At 52.4% G+C, this 16,259-nt stretch overlaps 1 protein-coding gene across 10 annotated transcripts in view; it reads right to left on the reverse strand.

Moving 5' to 3' along the window:
- Positions 1–16,259, reverse strand: part of NLRC5 (NLR family CARD domain containing 5) — a 79,557-nt gene that overhangs the window by 23,817 nt on the left and 39,481 nt on the right. For 9 of the 10 annotated variants that reach the window (XR_007407273.1, XR_007407271.1, XM_025447382.3 and 6 more), the window contains 12 exons: positions 15,751–15,840; positions 13,415–13,483; positions 12,795–12,863; positions 11,537–11,620; positions 11,034–11,117; positions 9,498–9,587; positions 8,698–8,742; positions 7,700–7,789; positions 6,691–6,774; positions 3,238–3,321; positions 751–840; positions 496–558 (listed from right to left, as the gene is read on the reverse strand). Coding sequence is in view for 8 of the 10 variants with exons in the window: in XM_025447382.3 (XP_025303167.1) it covers positions 496–558; positions 751–840; positions 3,238–3,321; positions 6,691–6,774; positions 7,700–7,789; positions 8,698–8,742; positions 9,498–9,587; positions 11,034–11,117; positions 11,537–11,620; positions 12,795–12,863; positions 13,415–13,483; positions 15,751–15,840 (942 nt within the window). In the remaining 2 variants the exon portion in view is untranslated. The remainder of the gene's footprint in view (positions 1–495; positions 559–750; positions 841–3,237; positions 3,322–6,690; positions 6,775–7,699; positions 7,790–8,697; positions 8,743–9,497; positions 9,588–11,033; positions 11,118–11,536; positions 11,621–12,794; positions 12,864–13,414; positions 13,484–15,750; positions 15,841–16,259) is intronic. The other variant, XM_035713629.2, reaches the window with a different exon arrangement.

A 16,259-nucleotide genomic window follows, 5' to 3' on the forward strand; every position in this document is an offset into this window, starting at 1 on the left:
CTGATGCAGCACCTCCTCCCCCTGACCGAGGCAGCCATGGAGCACCAGTCCAGGAGCCAGCAGGGCCAGGACACTTGCATCTGTGTGTGCCTCACGCTTTACACATTGCCTCCATTAATCCTGGCAAACATCCTGCAACATGGTGGCTCCCTTTTCAGCTGTGGAAGCTGAGGGTCACAGGGGTTAAGGAGCTTGTGCAAGGTACCAAGCCCTGTGGAGCTGGCATTTAAAGCCTGGTGGGCAGGTTAAGAAGTCCTTTTCCTTGGATCAGGCCCCAGAGCTCTGGTCTAGTCTGACAGGTACTCTTTATGTGCCTGTGCCAAAGCCTGGCCCTCTCTGGACCTTGCTTCTTGATGTTGGAGGAAACAAGTCTCCTTGCTGGGTCCTTTCAAGGAAATGCCCTGCGTTGGCGGCACTCTGCTCTAGGCATTCGAGAGGCAGGTCTACTTGTCCCCAATACCTATCAGCAGCCAGGGCGCAGTTTCAGGGACTTACCCACAGCACTCGCCTTCATGCTCCTCGCCAGACCTGAAGTGCAGTGTCATGTGATACAGGGACCTGGGGAAGACAGCACCTGAGTTATCCACCCTTGGCCACAGCCTTAGGATGATCCTGGGAGCAGGCCACCCCTTCCTCCAGAAGCCAAGCCCCTGACTGGGGTCCTACTGCCTCCATCCCACCCCCTTACACCACCAGGACCTAGGCACAACCCTCTAGGACTAGACCCAGTTGTCCAAGGGTAATGCTCACCTGATATCCACCTTCTGAACCCGGGGGCATAAGCTGAAGAGGTCGGCCAGCAGGAGGAGGCTCTTTGGGGAAAGCCTCGTCTGGCTTAGCCTGAGAAGGAAAGGAGCGGGGCCTTATGTAGGCAAGTTGGAGCCAAGCAAGAGGGGGCAAGTAGCCTGGATGGTCTGGAGGCAAAGGAGAAAGAGGAGAAGGAGGGCTGGCAGGTCAGCAAGGCAATCAAGGGGGAAAGGCAGGGACCCAGGATGGACAAATAATGACTTATAGAGTCATGCAGACTTGGGTTTGAGACCCACATCTGCTTATTGGCACACCGTGTCCTTGGACCAGTCACTTAATTTCTGGAAAACTAGGCCTGCTCATGGTATACCTTCCTCGCACGTGTAGTGAGGACCTCATTATATCAAGCTGGTGCACTACCTGGTGAGATGCCCATGCCTGTTTTATTATTATATTGTTTCTGTCCTCAAGCACAGACTTAACAGGCGAGACCTGCTGAAAGGGAGTGGGAAGCTTTAGGCCCTTGGAGTCGTTTCTCAGTGATTTGGGACTAGATCACTCGTTGTTGTTGGGGGCTGTCCAGTCGGATGATTAGCATCATGCCAGACCTCTACTCACTAAACACCATTTGTAGCCCCCCTCTCTCCATCTACTGCCCTCTGCCATGACAATGGAAAATGTCTCCATTGCCACATGTCCCCGAGGGGCAAAATCCCCTGGTGGCTGTGAACCGCTGCCTTAGAGAAAGTGAGATGGCTCCATCTTGCCTTTGGAGGCATCCTTGGCACCTCCATGTCCCTCGCCCCATAACCCCTCCATCAGCTTGTCTTGCCTGTTCCACTCTCAAGATCCACCCAGAATCCACCTGCTTCTGCCCCAGCCCCACCAATCCCTGGCCCGTACCATCTCTGACCCCACACAGCCTCTTCCCTGCTCTCATTTCCACTCTTGTCCCTAGACCCTTTTTCTTCCCAGCAGCCAGACTGAGCTTTTGAAAACGCATATCACAGGGGTGCCTGGGTGGCTCAGTCTGCCTTTGGCTCAGCAGGGAGCCTGCTTCTCCCTCTTGCTCTGCCTGCCACTCCCCCTGCTTATGCTCAGTCTCTCTCAAATAAATACAATCTTAAAAAAGAAAAAAAAAGAAAGAAAACAAGCCTCATGCCTTTGCCTTTCAAGTCCCCTTGAACAAAACCCCCAGGCCCCTCCCCATGGCTCCCAGGTCCCTCTCTCCACCTCTCCTCCTGCCAGTGAGCTGGCCACATCACCCTTCTGACTGTTCCTTGCCTCAGAACCTCATACATGCTCTTCCCTCTGTTTGGAATGCAGTTCCCTGTTCTTCACAAGGCTGGGTCCCTTTGGTCCTTCATATTGAACCTTAGTATCTGTCCTCAGAGGCATCCCCTGACTACCCTCACCTTTGCAGGCATTCTATCACATTATCTAGAAAAATACCTTCTCACTGTCTGAATTCGTCTTCCTTGCTCATTGTCCGGCTCCCTCTACTACAAGGTAAGCTCTAAGAAGACAAGGACCTCGTCTCTTTTCCTCCTCCCTCTTTGCTGTGTCTCCAGCCCTCCAAAGTGTATGGACTGAGTAGTACAAAGTGTAAGCCCTGGCAAGGGGCAGGCTGGCTGCCTCATTCCAAAGACAGAGGAGAACTGGGGGCTGGTGCTGTGTGACGTGGGCACAGAGAAGTCCCTCCCTGGTCCAGGGTTTCCCACCTGCTCATCTTAGCCTGCCACTTTGTGTGTCCAAAGGCGCATCTGCCCACCTCTGGAGTGGCCCACAGCTCCTGCTTTCCTTCCTGGTGGGACTCGGGGAGAGGCAAGATCTGGCTGTGAAGTGAGCTGCCTCGAGCGTCCCAGAGAGCCTTAGCATTAGGACTTATGTTGCTGTTATTAATGGTATGATTTAATTTCCCGTTGTATCTTTCCATCCCAGCTGCAGCTGCTTTCTCCCCTGCTGGAAGGGTATTTAAAGAAAATCCTTTTTAAATTCTAACCAGTCTGAGCTGAAATTAGAAAGTAGAGTTTTTAAATACTTTTGAGGACGCTGCTTAAGTTCCCCTTTTGCGGAGTGAGACGGTGACCTTTAAAAACTGGTGTGTGACATATACACCACCTATATCTGTGAAGTCCCTTTCTAGGAGCTGGTGACCTTTCCACAGGTGAGGAGAAGTATAGCAGCCCATTTACCATAGACCTTCCAGTCTTCAAGGTGTCTGGAGAGCCACTATCTTGCTTGAATCCCTACCCTGGGGGAGTGGTTGGGGAATAGGAGTCCCATTTTTCAGATGAGGAAACTGATCACATAGCACCCCTCAACCCCCCGAGGTTAGTGAGGTATTAGGGAAGAGCTCCCAGCAGTGCCAGATACAATGAATGATATAACAGCCCAAGAGAAAGGAGTGGCGGGGAAGGAGGGACGGCTTTGCCAAGCCGAGAGCCTCAGCCCAGCCCAGCCCAGGGAAATGGGAAAACTTGATCTTACTGCAGCAGGCTTAGCTGGGGCAGCCGGGGTAAGTGCTGCAGCAGGGTCTCCAGGCTCTGGTCGCTCAGGACCTCAAAGGACAATCTGTGAAACAGAGCATCTGAATGAGGTGAGGGAGCCTTGGAGAAAGCCAGGAGTGCACCCTCCCAGCCAGGGCCCTCAACACATTCCTTCCAAACTCTGGGCCCTTGAATTATCATTGAGGCTGGAGGGAAGGAAAGGTCATATAAGTTTGGAAAGTGCTGGTTAAGCCAAATCAAATAGTTGGGTTTGCAGCAGGACTTCTCAGAGGTTGAGTACACTGCTGTGCATTGTGACTGCTGGTTGAGAGGGACAGTGGGAAGGGCCACATGATTCCGGAGCTGGAAGCCTCCTGGAGGAACCTCTGCACCCTCTGTCCCAGGACTGGGCCCAGGGCTCCGAGCGCTGGCAGCACAGGGGGCCTTCACTGAGGGGTGGTCCGCCCACAACACCTCCCCACACGGTTTCCCACCAGGCTCTAGATGATACATCATGCTATGGCCTCTGGTTGGGTCACTGTGGGCTTTACACACTTTTTTTAGGCAATAGAAGCTTTGCCCATGACAACATCTCACATGGAATGCCAAGATGTACCCAGGCAAAGTAGATAGATTTGCAGTGATAAAATTTGGGGGCCAGAGCCCCATCACTTTCCCTGGCATCCAATTACTGGAGTTCAGCATTAAGTACATTGATAACAATATTCCTGTATGTGGTCCCAACACTCTACAGTTGGCCAAGTGCTTTCATGCGACTATCTCACTTTTTTCAGCCACAACTGAGCGAGGGGGACCCTCAGATCCCCATGTGCACAGACCACCCAGCACTGCCTGAGGCAGTCTATGCTGCAGAAGGTGAGTCATGGTAGGTAGTGATGTCCAGCTATCCTTGTGCCCCCTCCAGGGCCTGGCTCAGGACCTGGTATATAGGTGGTGCTTAGCAATTTCATGATGGAAGAGGGCTTTTTTTGCAGCACTTTTTGCAGCCATGCTACCAGAAGCAGCCTGAGTGTCCATTTAGACTCTAGAGAGGGGTGGTTGAAGAGCCTGTGGCACATCTAAACTGCAGAGGGTTAAAGCTAAAAGGCACAAATATAAAAAAATTAAAAATAAAAGGCACAAAAAATAAATAAAAATAAAAGGCACAAATATACACATGTTGTGTAAAAACACATTAGAGAAGTCGGGGACAATTAATAATTCATGGGCTCCTTGATGACTTTTGTATGTCTCATAAAAACATTAATATTTTAGGTCTGATAATGGTTTTGAGGTTATACTAAAAAAATAAATAGAGACTCCTGGGTGGCTCAGTCAGTTAAGTGGCCAACTCTCAGTTTCAGTTCAGGTCATGATCTCAGGGTTGTGAGATCGTGCCCTGCATCTTAGTTCTGTACTGGCCACAAAGTCTGCTTCAGATTCTCTTTCCCTCTCCTCCATCTCACTCCCTCTCAAATAAATAAATAAATCTTTTTAAAAAAAGGGTACTTACCTTTTAGCTACATATACTTAAAATAACTACAATGAAGTTGTGAGGTGACTGGGATTGCTTTAAAATAATGTGTGTGCATGTGTGTGTGTCGGGCCAGGGCATGATAATTATTGAGGAAAGTAGACAGGAACTGAGAGCCTATACCACTATTCACTCTGCTTTTATATATGCTCAAAAGTCTCTATAAGTATTTTTTTTTAATTAAAAAGTAACTTCACAGTGGGGGCAATCTGACAAACACTAGCTTGGCCAGGCGGTCAAGGTCAAGATCAACATGAGGCTCTGAGATGGGATGAGAAGGGTACTTCACCTCTGTAGTCATCTTCCTCCAAACCCTGGATCCTAGCTGCCCCATGAGAGAAACATCAGACACCCTCACACTGAGGGACATTTCACAAAATATCTATCGAGTACTCCTCAAAACTGTCCAAGTCATGACAAAAAAACACTAAGAAACTGTCACAGACCCGACAGGCTGAGAGCATGATGCCTAAATGCAACGTGGGATCCTGGATAGGATTCTGGGTCAGAGAAAGGGTCCCAGGTGAAGAACTGGGGACATTTGAATAAAGCCTGGAGTGTGGTTAACAGAGCAAGGTTGGTGTCTCTGTTGTGACAAATGTACCATGACAGGTGATACTAACAACTGAGTAGGGGCAGGGGCAATGGGTGGAGGCAATCTCTGGACTAGGTTGGCAACTCTTCCGTAAGTCAGGCCTTAAAACTATTCTAAAATAAACATTTTATGGAAAAAGTTCATTGACTCCATGTTTCAGGAAAGCCACGATGTGCTGTCATGAGACAAAATCTCACCGCAGAGATCTCACACGGTCAAATCCCGTGTCTGTTAACAATGTCAAAAACCCCTTGGTCTGTGTCCACGTGTGTGTGCACATGGAGGAGGGTGTGGAAGGACACCAGGTGGCTGTGGATGAGGTGTCCCAAGGGTCACGGGGCATCAGAGATGGGAGCGGGAAAGCAAGAACAAAGGCTGTAGTTGGGAAAACCGTGTCAAGTGAAGCCGTAGAATGCAGCGGGTCTGTGCCTGTGAACAGGTCAAACCTGAGCATGCACAGGATAAGGAGTAGGGGGTCACAGGGACAAACGCCACCATGGACTGCATGAGAAGCATATATTTAGGTGAGGCAGGCTGCTCTTGGATTTCTTTATGTTAAGGTAATTTTTTAAAAAGATTTATTTATTTATTTATTCACAGAGAGACACAAAGAGAGAGAGAGGCGGAGACACAGGCAGAGGGAGAAGCAGGCTCCCTGCGGGGAGCCTGATGCAGGACTTGATCCCCAGACCTTGGGATCACACCCTGAGCTGAAGGCAGACACTCAACTTAAGCCATCCAGGCACCCCTGTTAAGGTAATTATTGTAATAAAATTTTAACAGTGAGGACGAAGGCTGCCCATCTCTGGAGATGAGAAAGCTGAGGCATAAGGTATTAGAGCCATTTGCCCAAAGTCACCCAGCCTGCAGGAGGCTGAGCCAGGACTCCTGGTTCCAGCTCCTGGCTCTGGTCACAGAGCCCGGGGTTCTGGGGCTGAGTCAGCGGGTAACCAGGAGAGGGAGGCTCTGAGGAGGGGCCTTCAGAAATGATATGCTCTGGCCATGGAGGCAGGCACAGGGGGTGACAAGGTGGGGCTCCAGGGGCCAAGAGAACACACTGGGGCTCCCTGGTGCCTCGAGTTGAGTGGATGAGGAAGGGGAAGCCTGGGGCCCAGAGCAGCCTCTCCTAGTAGGGGGGTAAGTTGCCCTCTGGGGATGCAAGGAGACTTCTACCAATAGGTGAGGCTTGGGGTAAGTCTGCAGGGTGTGAGGGGAAGGGACCAGGAAAGACACCTGGCTTCTAACCAGGATACCCCCACCCCCACCCCAGGGCACCCAGCTGATGTCCACATTGTGCCTTCTCGGGCTGGGCCCTCCTTACTTACTCGACTTCCAGAGGCCCGGGGCACTTCTCCAGAGTCTCGCAGAGGCGGGTGAGGTTCAGGGGCTCCAGCTGACATTGCCTGAGGCTGAGAGGGGGCCATGGGCCAAGCAGGGGGTCCAAGAGGGCCCAGGGTCCTTGTGCAGCCCCATGGGCTCTCCCCTTCTCCCTGCACCTCTCCTCCTCAACCTCCAGGCTGTAGGAGTCTCCCCTTTCAGGACACCCTCTGCACCCTAAGTCTCCCCTACAGCCCAATCCCCACCACTCAGTGATAGTAAAACCTACCCCCCACCAGTGCCTAGCTGCCCTCACTCAGTTCCAAGGCTTCCCCACTACCCCTGCCTTGAGTCCGGACCACCGTTGTACTGGCCTGGGCCACTTTAACACCCTCCAACTCCCCTCCTGCCTCCCTGCCATCCGTTTCCACTTGCCAGTGTCTGATCTTTTAACAGATCTAACCTGACCAGGCTTCTCAGGTGATGATGCCCCCTGTAGCTCCCTATTACTCTCAGCCTAAAAGTGAAAAAGCTTTTTCTATGGCCTCACTCGCCTCCGCTGGCCCTGTATCAGCCCTTGCCACACTGACATGCTTCTCAAGAGCTAAGCCTTCCTCCCCCACGGCCTTTGCCCAAGCTGACCCAGGTGCCCGGGACACTCTTCCTCCTCCTCCTCCTCCTCCTCCTCCTCCTCCTCCTCCTCCTCTGGATAACCCTATTTGGGCCCCAGCTCAGGTGTCTCTCTTCAGAGGTGAGGAGGTCAAGGCCCAGAGAGGGCAGGGGCCCAGCCAAGGTCACACAGTCAAGGCAGAAGTAGAAATCTTCTGAGAAAACAACATGAAATCTTCTCCCCGGGGAGAACGCTGGGCCCCCAGCCCCTCACCAGCCCTCACACTGGCCCTCCTTCTTTTCCTTCTCTCAAACTCCTTTTCCCCCAGCCCAAGCCCCAGGCTCTCCCCCCTCCTGGACCTTTCACTCCTCTGGTGTTGACCCCCCAAAAGAAGTGAGTGAGAGTACCAGAAGCTCTTGGGGACGCAGCACTGATCAAAGGCCAAGAATGGGACTCCAGCTAGGAACTCTGGCGGACATCCACCAGCCAATCGATCCCTTGGAGTGAGGAGACCATTTTGAGAAGAAAGTTCACATCACGTACGTGCAAAGACAAGACTCAGAGGTCAGGGCTGCGGGGGCCTAGGGACAATCAAGTCCCTCCCCGACGGGTCCATAGAAGGGCAGCCAGAGTGAAAAAAGCCAGCAGCTTACACCTGTCCAGGTGGCAACCCCTGGCTAGGTCAGGGGGAGCCAGGGCGGAGCCCCTCCTCACTCTGATCACCAGTGAGGCAGGCGCGGACTTGGCCTTCCTGGGCCTCCACTCTCTAGGTTTCGAGAACCCAGAAAGGTCCCAGAAACGGAGACCCTGTCCCAGGAGGCAAGACCACCCTGGCCTCGGGCCCCTCCAGCTTCAGACAGCTCAGCTGGTCTGGCAATGCCCCTCTGTCCAGCTGCCCAGCTCCACAGGAGGCCGCCCCCCTGACAGGCTTGCCAATCTCCTGTGAGAGACCAGCGTGCCCGGCCCCACTAGGGGGCAGCTGGGAACATCCGTGCACAACTAACTACTACTAACTACTCATTGTTGACTGCAAAGGTGTGGAAACTTTTGCAGAGCACCAACGGTTCTTGGTTTCTCAAACACCATCCCCAGAGTGGAAAAGGCGGTGACTCATTGAAGTCGGAGGAAGCTGCAGAGGTCTGCAGAAGTCCCGAGGGGCAGAAGGCCAGCTGCTCTCCCTCCCCCCAGCAGCAGGCAGCGGCCCATTCTGCTGGGGCCCAGCATGGTCTCCCCCGCAAGGGCACTGCCTCCGTTCAAGAGCGAGCTCAGCGGGCTCACTACCGCGAACCGACCGACACGGGCCACGTGCACAAGGGGTGCCAGGCCTGGGTGGGTTACTGGAGGAAATGGAGACCGGGGCGAGAGGGGAGCCCAGCCCAGCCCCCTCAGAGCTCTCCCTCCTCACCTGCCTCTTCTGTCACCTCTCAGGACGACGTGCTGGCTCTCGAAGCTGCAGACGCAGAGGAGAGAGACCAGACGGCCCGGTCAAGGAAGGTCTGGAGGGCAGCTCACCCTCTCAGCAAATGCCACGATATACACACTAAGCCTTAACTACGCTGACTGAGGTACATACAAAGCACACCACCGACGGGCCGTCCTTTTATGCTCACAACAGCCCCGCGAGGTAAGGAAGTATTCTTACCCCTCCTCGACAGATGAGGAAATGGGTACAGAGAGGCTCAGTGACCTGCCCAAAGCTGCACAGCAGATTCGTGGTGAGCCTGGATTTGAACTGGGTCTGTCTGTGCTCACACCTCCCAGTCTTGAAAGGGGAGGGATGGAGAGACCTTATTGAAACCATGGCTCATCTGCATGGCCTGGCTCCAGGCTGCCTGGCCTGGTGACTTCCCTTTTATAAGTCTCATCGGCTCCAGAGACCCCATGACTGAGACCTGTCCTGAGCACTTAATGGCCACCAGGGAGCTTCCAGGTTCTGTAAAAGTCTCCCAGGACAGTCTAGAGGGTGAGCAAGGGAGAGTTTCTGGATTGTGTCCCGTGGCAAATTTGGAGAGATGGGAGTGTCCTGGGGCTACTTTCATTCATCTGTCCATTCAATCATTCAGCAGACACCTATGACATGCTCATTGGACCTGGTGCCACGCAGGGCCCCGAGGAGGCGACACTGTGAACGGGACAAAGAGGTGTGGTGGGAGCCGATGGCCTGTGTAGTCTGAGGGCAGGGCAGGGGTCCAGAGGCACACTCACCCGATATCCAAGTGAAGAAGCCACTGCAGAGTCGAGAAGCACTGGATCAAAATAAACACTGTATCCAGGGACAAACCATTCTCACTGAGGCTGGAGAATCACAGGGGTGACGTTGGTGGAACCCAGGGCTCTTTGTGGTCAGAGCCCAGGGCGACAGAGCTCATGGAACCCCATATGGCCAGAGGGCACCTCTGTACAGATGGGGAAACCGAGGCCCAGAAAGCAGCAAGGTCTTGCCCAAGGTTATGAGACATGTTGGTGACAGAGCTGAGATTAGAATTCTGGCTCTCTGGGTCTACCATGAATCTGGGGAGGGCTTTCAGGCCGGAATTGTGCCTCAGTTTCCCCACCTGATAAAAGAAGGGCAGTGCCCAGTGCAAAATGAAAATGCAAGGGCTCCCATTCAAAAGTCAGGAACAAAGCTTTCCCTTGCTTTCGGGTCTGTCAATCTGTCATGGTGTTTTGTATTTGCCATTTAATGTTGCACTCCTCTGGCATGGGTACTGGTGGGTGAGCTCAGATCTCACAGGCGGGGGGGTCACAGTACTGAGAAGGTCATGTGGGGATTTGCCCCCCAAACTACATATAATTTGCCTGCAATGGTGAGGCCTTCCTCCCCACCCACAAGCAGGCCCAGAATAGGAGCAGAAGTAACAGCTTCTTCCCAGATCCCAGAGAAAGACTGAGCAGGAAGGGCCCTCAGGCCACAGCACTCATTCTAAAGTTGTAGCCAAAACCAAAGCCATCCCCTCTACACTTCACCTGTTAACTGGGAATCAGGGAACCAGAGAGGTGATACAACTTGCCTGGGCTTGCCTGGGGTCACACAGAGAAGCTAACAGTTGTGAGCTCTCTCCAGGGCTCCTCTCATGTTAGCCCTGAAGAGCTCAGGAGGAAGAGAGGGATACGTAGGAGCCCAAAGCACAGGGCCTTCTAGCATCCCGAAGCTCTGGTCTGTTGCAGGCAGGTCTGGGGTTGCTGGCCTCCTTCCTGGGCCTCCCTCCTACACTCAACATCTTGCCTCACTCTGCTCTCCAGCTGCCCTGGGCATCCTGCTCACGTGTTCCATCTGGTACACATCCTCCCTGTCTAGCCTGCACCCTGGCAACAGCCCCTCCCTGCAACCCAGGGCCAGAAGGGCTGCCAGTCATTAGGATAACTAGCCATTAGCTAACACTTCCCACCCAGGCTTGCACTGCCCCACGTGGCCTGGGCCTCCCAGAGAGCTTGTGTGGAGCCACAAGTCGGGTTCAAGAAATAAAACCTTAAGTCAGGGGCTAGACCACTGAGTCCGAGGCCAGTCTCTCTTAATGAGACTCACAGCAGCGAACTGTTATTTTGGAGCACTTACCATTTGCCAGGGACTGGACCAGGCGATTGACATGCATTTTCTGATTTAAGTCTTTATAATAACCCCAGGAGGGAATGAGAGGACAGAGAACACCCCCTACACACACACACACACACACACACACACACACACACACACACACACACCTCCTCCCAATGAGGACAAGCCTCAGAGGCCTTACTCACTTCAAGGACTGCAGAGCACCCAGCCCTGGGAGCAGCTGAGCCAGCTGGGCCACGCCTTCATCCCCCAGAGCATTGCCTGAGAGGCTGGGAGGGGCAAGGGGGCCAACAGGTTAGTGGAGGACAGGGATGGGGCCCATGGGAGCTCTCTCTCCACCCCTGGGCTCAGTCACTCAGCTTCTTCTAAAACTGGGACATGGCCCTGGGCTGCCAGGCCAGATCTCAGCAGATCTCACATGGATTGGCTGGTGTTTCCCCCATGGTTTCCATCCTGAGATTTGTGACCCTTGTGAGTCAGGGGTAGGCTTTAGAGGGGGTCATATGTGGGGACCTGCATTTTAGTGGGAAGGGACACACCCCTTGCCAGACTCTCTAAGGGGTTCCTGACTGCTTGCGCAGGGAAGGACCGCTGACCTCAATCTCAAAAAATCAAAAGAAACCCCCCCACACTAACGTCCACTGGCTGATGGGCCCCACCCACCCGCCCTCCCACAGCCAGCACTCACTCCAGGTGACTGTGGTGGCAGCTTCCTCCCAGGGCCCTGCAGAGCTGCTCTAGGTGCTTGGCTTGCAAGCCACAGTGTGTCAGCCTGCGGAGGAGGAAACACAGCTCCTCAGAACAGAGGTAAGAGTGGCCACCACCCCCAGGCACACAGGCAGACAGTCTTGCAGAAGAGGGACAGGAATGTGTCTTTCACCCAGACAGAGACTGCGAGCACCAGCACACAACACACACATAAGACCTCCCACACAGGTAGTCAAGAGCCAGAGATAGAGACACAGGGAGGCAAGGAGACAGAGATGGAGAGACATGGAGATGAGACACAGAAGAGACAGATGCAGAGACACACGTGCATATGCAGGCATACACACACACCTACACACACATGCACGAACACAGCTATGCACACACACATACATGCATATGTGCACATATACCTACACACAAACGCACTTGCAGGGCATTCACACACAGGCATGCATGCACGCTTACACATATGCTTGCATGCACATGCACCTATGTACAAACATGCACACACACCCCTATGCACATACACATGCATGCATGCACGTGCACCTACACACACATGCACTTGCAGGGGTGTGCACACACAAAGGCATCTGTGCACACCTATGCACACATACCTATGCACACACACATACATAAACATACACATGCACTTGCAGGGGTGTACACACACGCACAGGCATGCATGTGCACCTATACACACACACAGACACATGCACACTCACCTATGCACACACACAAACACATGCATGTGCACATACACACAGTGCCTGAGGAGGACAAATAGACAATAACAAAGGGTAGCAAAAACCAAGAAACAGAAAATATGAGAGAAACAAGATAGAGACAGACAGGGAGATTCAGACGGACACAGAATAAAAGAGAAAGCCAGAAGAATATGGATGGGTGCCCTGTGAGGGCTGAGCTAAGCTCCAGGATGAGGAAAGAAGGGGCCACATGTCCCCATTCTCCCTATCCAGAGTCCCCACAGCCTGTCAGCTGCTGGAGGTCAGGTGAGTTGTGAGGAGTGGGGGCCCCTCAGGTGGGGAAGGTCACTGAGGGGGCTGCCCTGTGAGCCCCATCTGCTGCAGGCTGAACAGGGGAGGAGGGAGGCAGGGAAGCCATGCCACACTCCTGAATAGAGCAGGCCGTGTCCTCCAGGGAGCACCTGGGGGTAGGCTTTGAGCAGAAGGGAAGAGGGGGGAGCCACCAGGGCCTGTAGGCCATCACCGTACCTGATCCTCGTGGAGCGCAGGGGCAGCTCAAAGGGCACCTGGTGCGTGAGGCTGTCCCGAAGCGCAGTCCTGGAGGGACACACACCAGGCCAGGCTGAGCAAACTCCTCAGCCACTAAGTCCACCCTCAGCCTCACCTCCTACTGTTCAGTCTCCGCACAAGGCCTGGAGATGGCCAGACTGTGGTTCCACTTGTGTCCCTTGGCTTCCTGGCTGTGTGACCTGGGACCAATCACGTAGCCTCTCACCGGGACAATGTATGTGAATCGCTTCAGGACAGTGCATGCCAAAGGGAGCCAGAAGGGTCTAACCCAAATCAGAACTACAGGCCAAGCGATCCACAGATCCTTGAGATTTATGCCAAAGGACACAAATTTATGCGTGGCTCTCTGGCTACCCCATCCCCATCCCAGGATGCCATTCTGCCTAGCGAGGAAATGGGGAGGCAGTCTGTCCTCTGACACTCGCCCTCCAGGCTGCATTCCCTGCCAAGCCTGTTGTCTGCCTGCTTCTTTGTGAATTTGTCAAGGTCCCGAGAGTTGAGTGATACTGTCCAGCTGGGGAGGTCGCGGAGGGTCTGGCCCAGGCTCATGACGGGGCCAGGATGATGCTGCGCCCTACCTCTTCCAGATCCCCTCCTGCTCCTCCTGCTCTGGGGCAAATGTGAAGACCACAGTTTTATGCAGCAGGCTGCAGAGAGAAAAGAGAAGAAGAAGGAGACAAGAGGCTTATGGGGGTCCCTGTGTCATTTTCTAACCTCGCCTGGAGTCATCCTCTGCCTCGAGCTGCAGCCACTTCTGACTTTGCTATGACTTCCTGTGCTTCCTGTGCTTCTGGGCATCTGAAAACCTTCTACCACAGAGATTTTGCAAACTTATCAACTTTAGTTTCCTGTCAAGTCTTTGAAAGAAAACTTCAGTTCTGCTTTATGTCTGCCTCCAGCTGAGACCCTCCTCCCTCTGTTCTGTGCTCACCCAGGGCATCCCCAGCTGAGGGCACTCATCCCAGCACAGCGAGGTCCTTGCCAGGTCCGGGACAGGTCCTGACAGCCCACACGAGGCTGTAACTTAGAGCAGGAGCATCCCTAACCTCACCTGTGTAAACTGAATGTAAAATACACATTCCTTTTTTTTTTTTTTTAAAAAAAAGATTGTTTAAAAAGATAGATTATTTATTTGACAGAGAGAGAGAGTGAGAGAGAGAGAGAAAGCACGAGCAGAGGAGGGGCAGAGGAGGGGCAGAGGGAGAAGCAGACTTCCTGCTGAGCAGGGTGTCCTACTGGGGGCTCCATCTCAGGACCCTGAGCAGAAGGCAGATGCTTAACCCACTGAGCCACCCAGGTGCCCCTAAATACACATTTCTCATTGCAGAGGTCATATTTCTTCCATGTGGAGAACTTAGAGTAAAGTAAGAAGAAAATAAAGAAAAATCACCCACCACCTCTTCCACCTGTCAGTAACTGCTGATAACATTTGGGAGTGGGTTTTTCAAGTCTTTTGTTTTTATTTTTTATTTTTTTTTTTTTTTTTTTTAAATTTTATTTATTATTTATGATAGTCACACACAGAGAGAGAGAGAGAGAGGCAGAGACACAGGCAGAGGGAGAAGCAGGCTCCATGCACCGGGAGCCCGACGTGGGATTCGATCCCGGGTCTCCAGGATCGGGCCCTGGGCCAAAGGCAGGCGCCAAACCGCTGCGCCACCCAGGGATCCCTCAAGTCTTTTGTTTTTAAAATGCAATTAATGTTCTTTTTTAATTTTCTTAAAAAATGGGATTAAAGGACAGATTCTCATTGAAAAATTAGTTTTTCAAGGGATAGGTGAAACAAGGGTGACAAAATGTTGAAAAATTATTGGTGGGAACTGGGGTGTTTACCACACCATTCTCCCTACCTTTTGAGCGTGTTTGAAAAGCTTTATTATAAAAATGGTGAATTAAAATTTGTATGTTTATTTACTATATCACAGCCATCCCTCTATACTAAAATTGTACCTATATCATCATTTTTCACTGAGTTTTTCTCTCTGAAAGTAACTTAGTTTACTCACCCAATACTCAACTGTTGCATATTTAAGGGAAGTTCACTTTTTCTTGTTATAACCAATACTGAGGTGAACATTCCTGCATCTAAATGTGTTTACACCAGCAGGCTGATTTCTTTAGTGTAAATTCCTAGAAATGAATGGCATGTCATTTGGAATGATCTAAGGATCCTTTATTGGATCATTATATACAGTAAACAAAGGCTCCCTAATCTCTCTTCTGGGTTATTCAGTGTCTCTCTCTTCCTTTGAGGGGTGTTTAAAGCAGGGACCACCCTCCCCAGTTAAGAGCCCCTCGGGGTGGGGATTGTGTTGACATTAATTAGCATCTGTCTTCAGATCCCCAGACTGAATACTGAGACTTACAGAAACAAGGTTGGGCCCTGTCTTGGGTCAGGTTCCCTAGAGGCAGAGCCTGAGCCTCTGAATGGGGCAGAGGTTCAAGTGTCACTGATCACTTGTGTATGTGATATACTGAAGGCCTGCTCTCAGGAAAAAACAGTAGGGGACCATGGGAAGAAGAGAAGAACAGGTCCTTGGCCTGATCCTACAGGGAACTCTGGAGTGTGAATGGCACCAAAAGTTTGTCCCACTTAAGGCAAGGAGGCTGGAGAGTGATACCTCTACCTCTGTCATTGGCCACCCCTGGTTGGGGGAATTGGGAGGGTAACCACCCAGGCATCCTATCAGCTCACTCGGGGTAGTTTCCTGGAGAAGGTATAAAGGGTGGGTAGCCAACACCCATAGCACCTGGGAAAAGAGGATTTGGGCAGGGCCTCAGCAGCATCTTCTCCAGTTCCCAAAGGCCTGGGCCCAGAAGGAATTCTAAGGTCTTTCAGAGAATGATGGGAGAGCCCCAGAGCTCCAGGCTGGAGGTAGCAGTGGGTTACAGTGGCCCACTGGGGGGGTCCTACCTGATATGAAGCTCTGCCAAGTTCTGGCATGTGTTCACCGCACTCAGCATACAGTGTACCCTGTCCACAGATAGCCCGTTGTTGCTGAGGCTGTGGAGAAGAGGGAGGGGGTGGCAGTCAGCAGGCAGCTGAAGTCCCCAGCCTGAGACAGCTCCAGTCCCCTCCTCCTGGCACAGTAGCTTGCTGGCTGTCACTCCTGGGATGTCCTGGGCCCTTAAGCAGAAGCTCAAAGGATTCTGGCCCATGTGGTTGAGCCAAGAGCTCATGACTCTGCTGCCCAGGGAATAAGGTTCTACAGCTTGAGTGAGAAGAACTGACTCACTGTTTCCACCTCTCTGAGCCTGTTTCCTGGTCTGTAAAATAACCACCATTTTAATCCCATTTTACAAATGGAGATACTGAGGCCCAGAGACATTATGTTAAAGCTAATAACTGACAAGAGTTAGGATTGAATGCCAAAGGCAAGGCCCCAGAGGTCTGTTGCTCAACCTCAACATTATGCCATCCAA

Source organism: Canis lupus, chromosome 2 (genome assembly GCF_003254725.2).
Source record: "Canis lupus dingo isolate Sandy chromosome 2, ASM325472v2, whole genome shotgun sequence".
Lineage (NCBI taxonomy): Eukaryota > Metazoa > Chordata > Mammalia > Carnivora > Canidae > Canis > Canis lupus.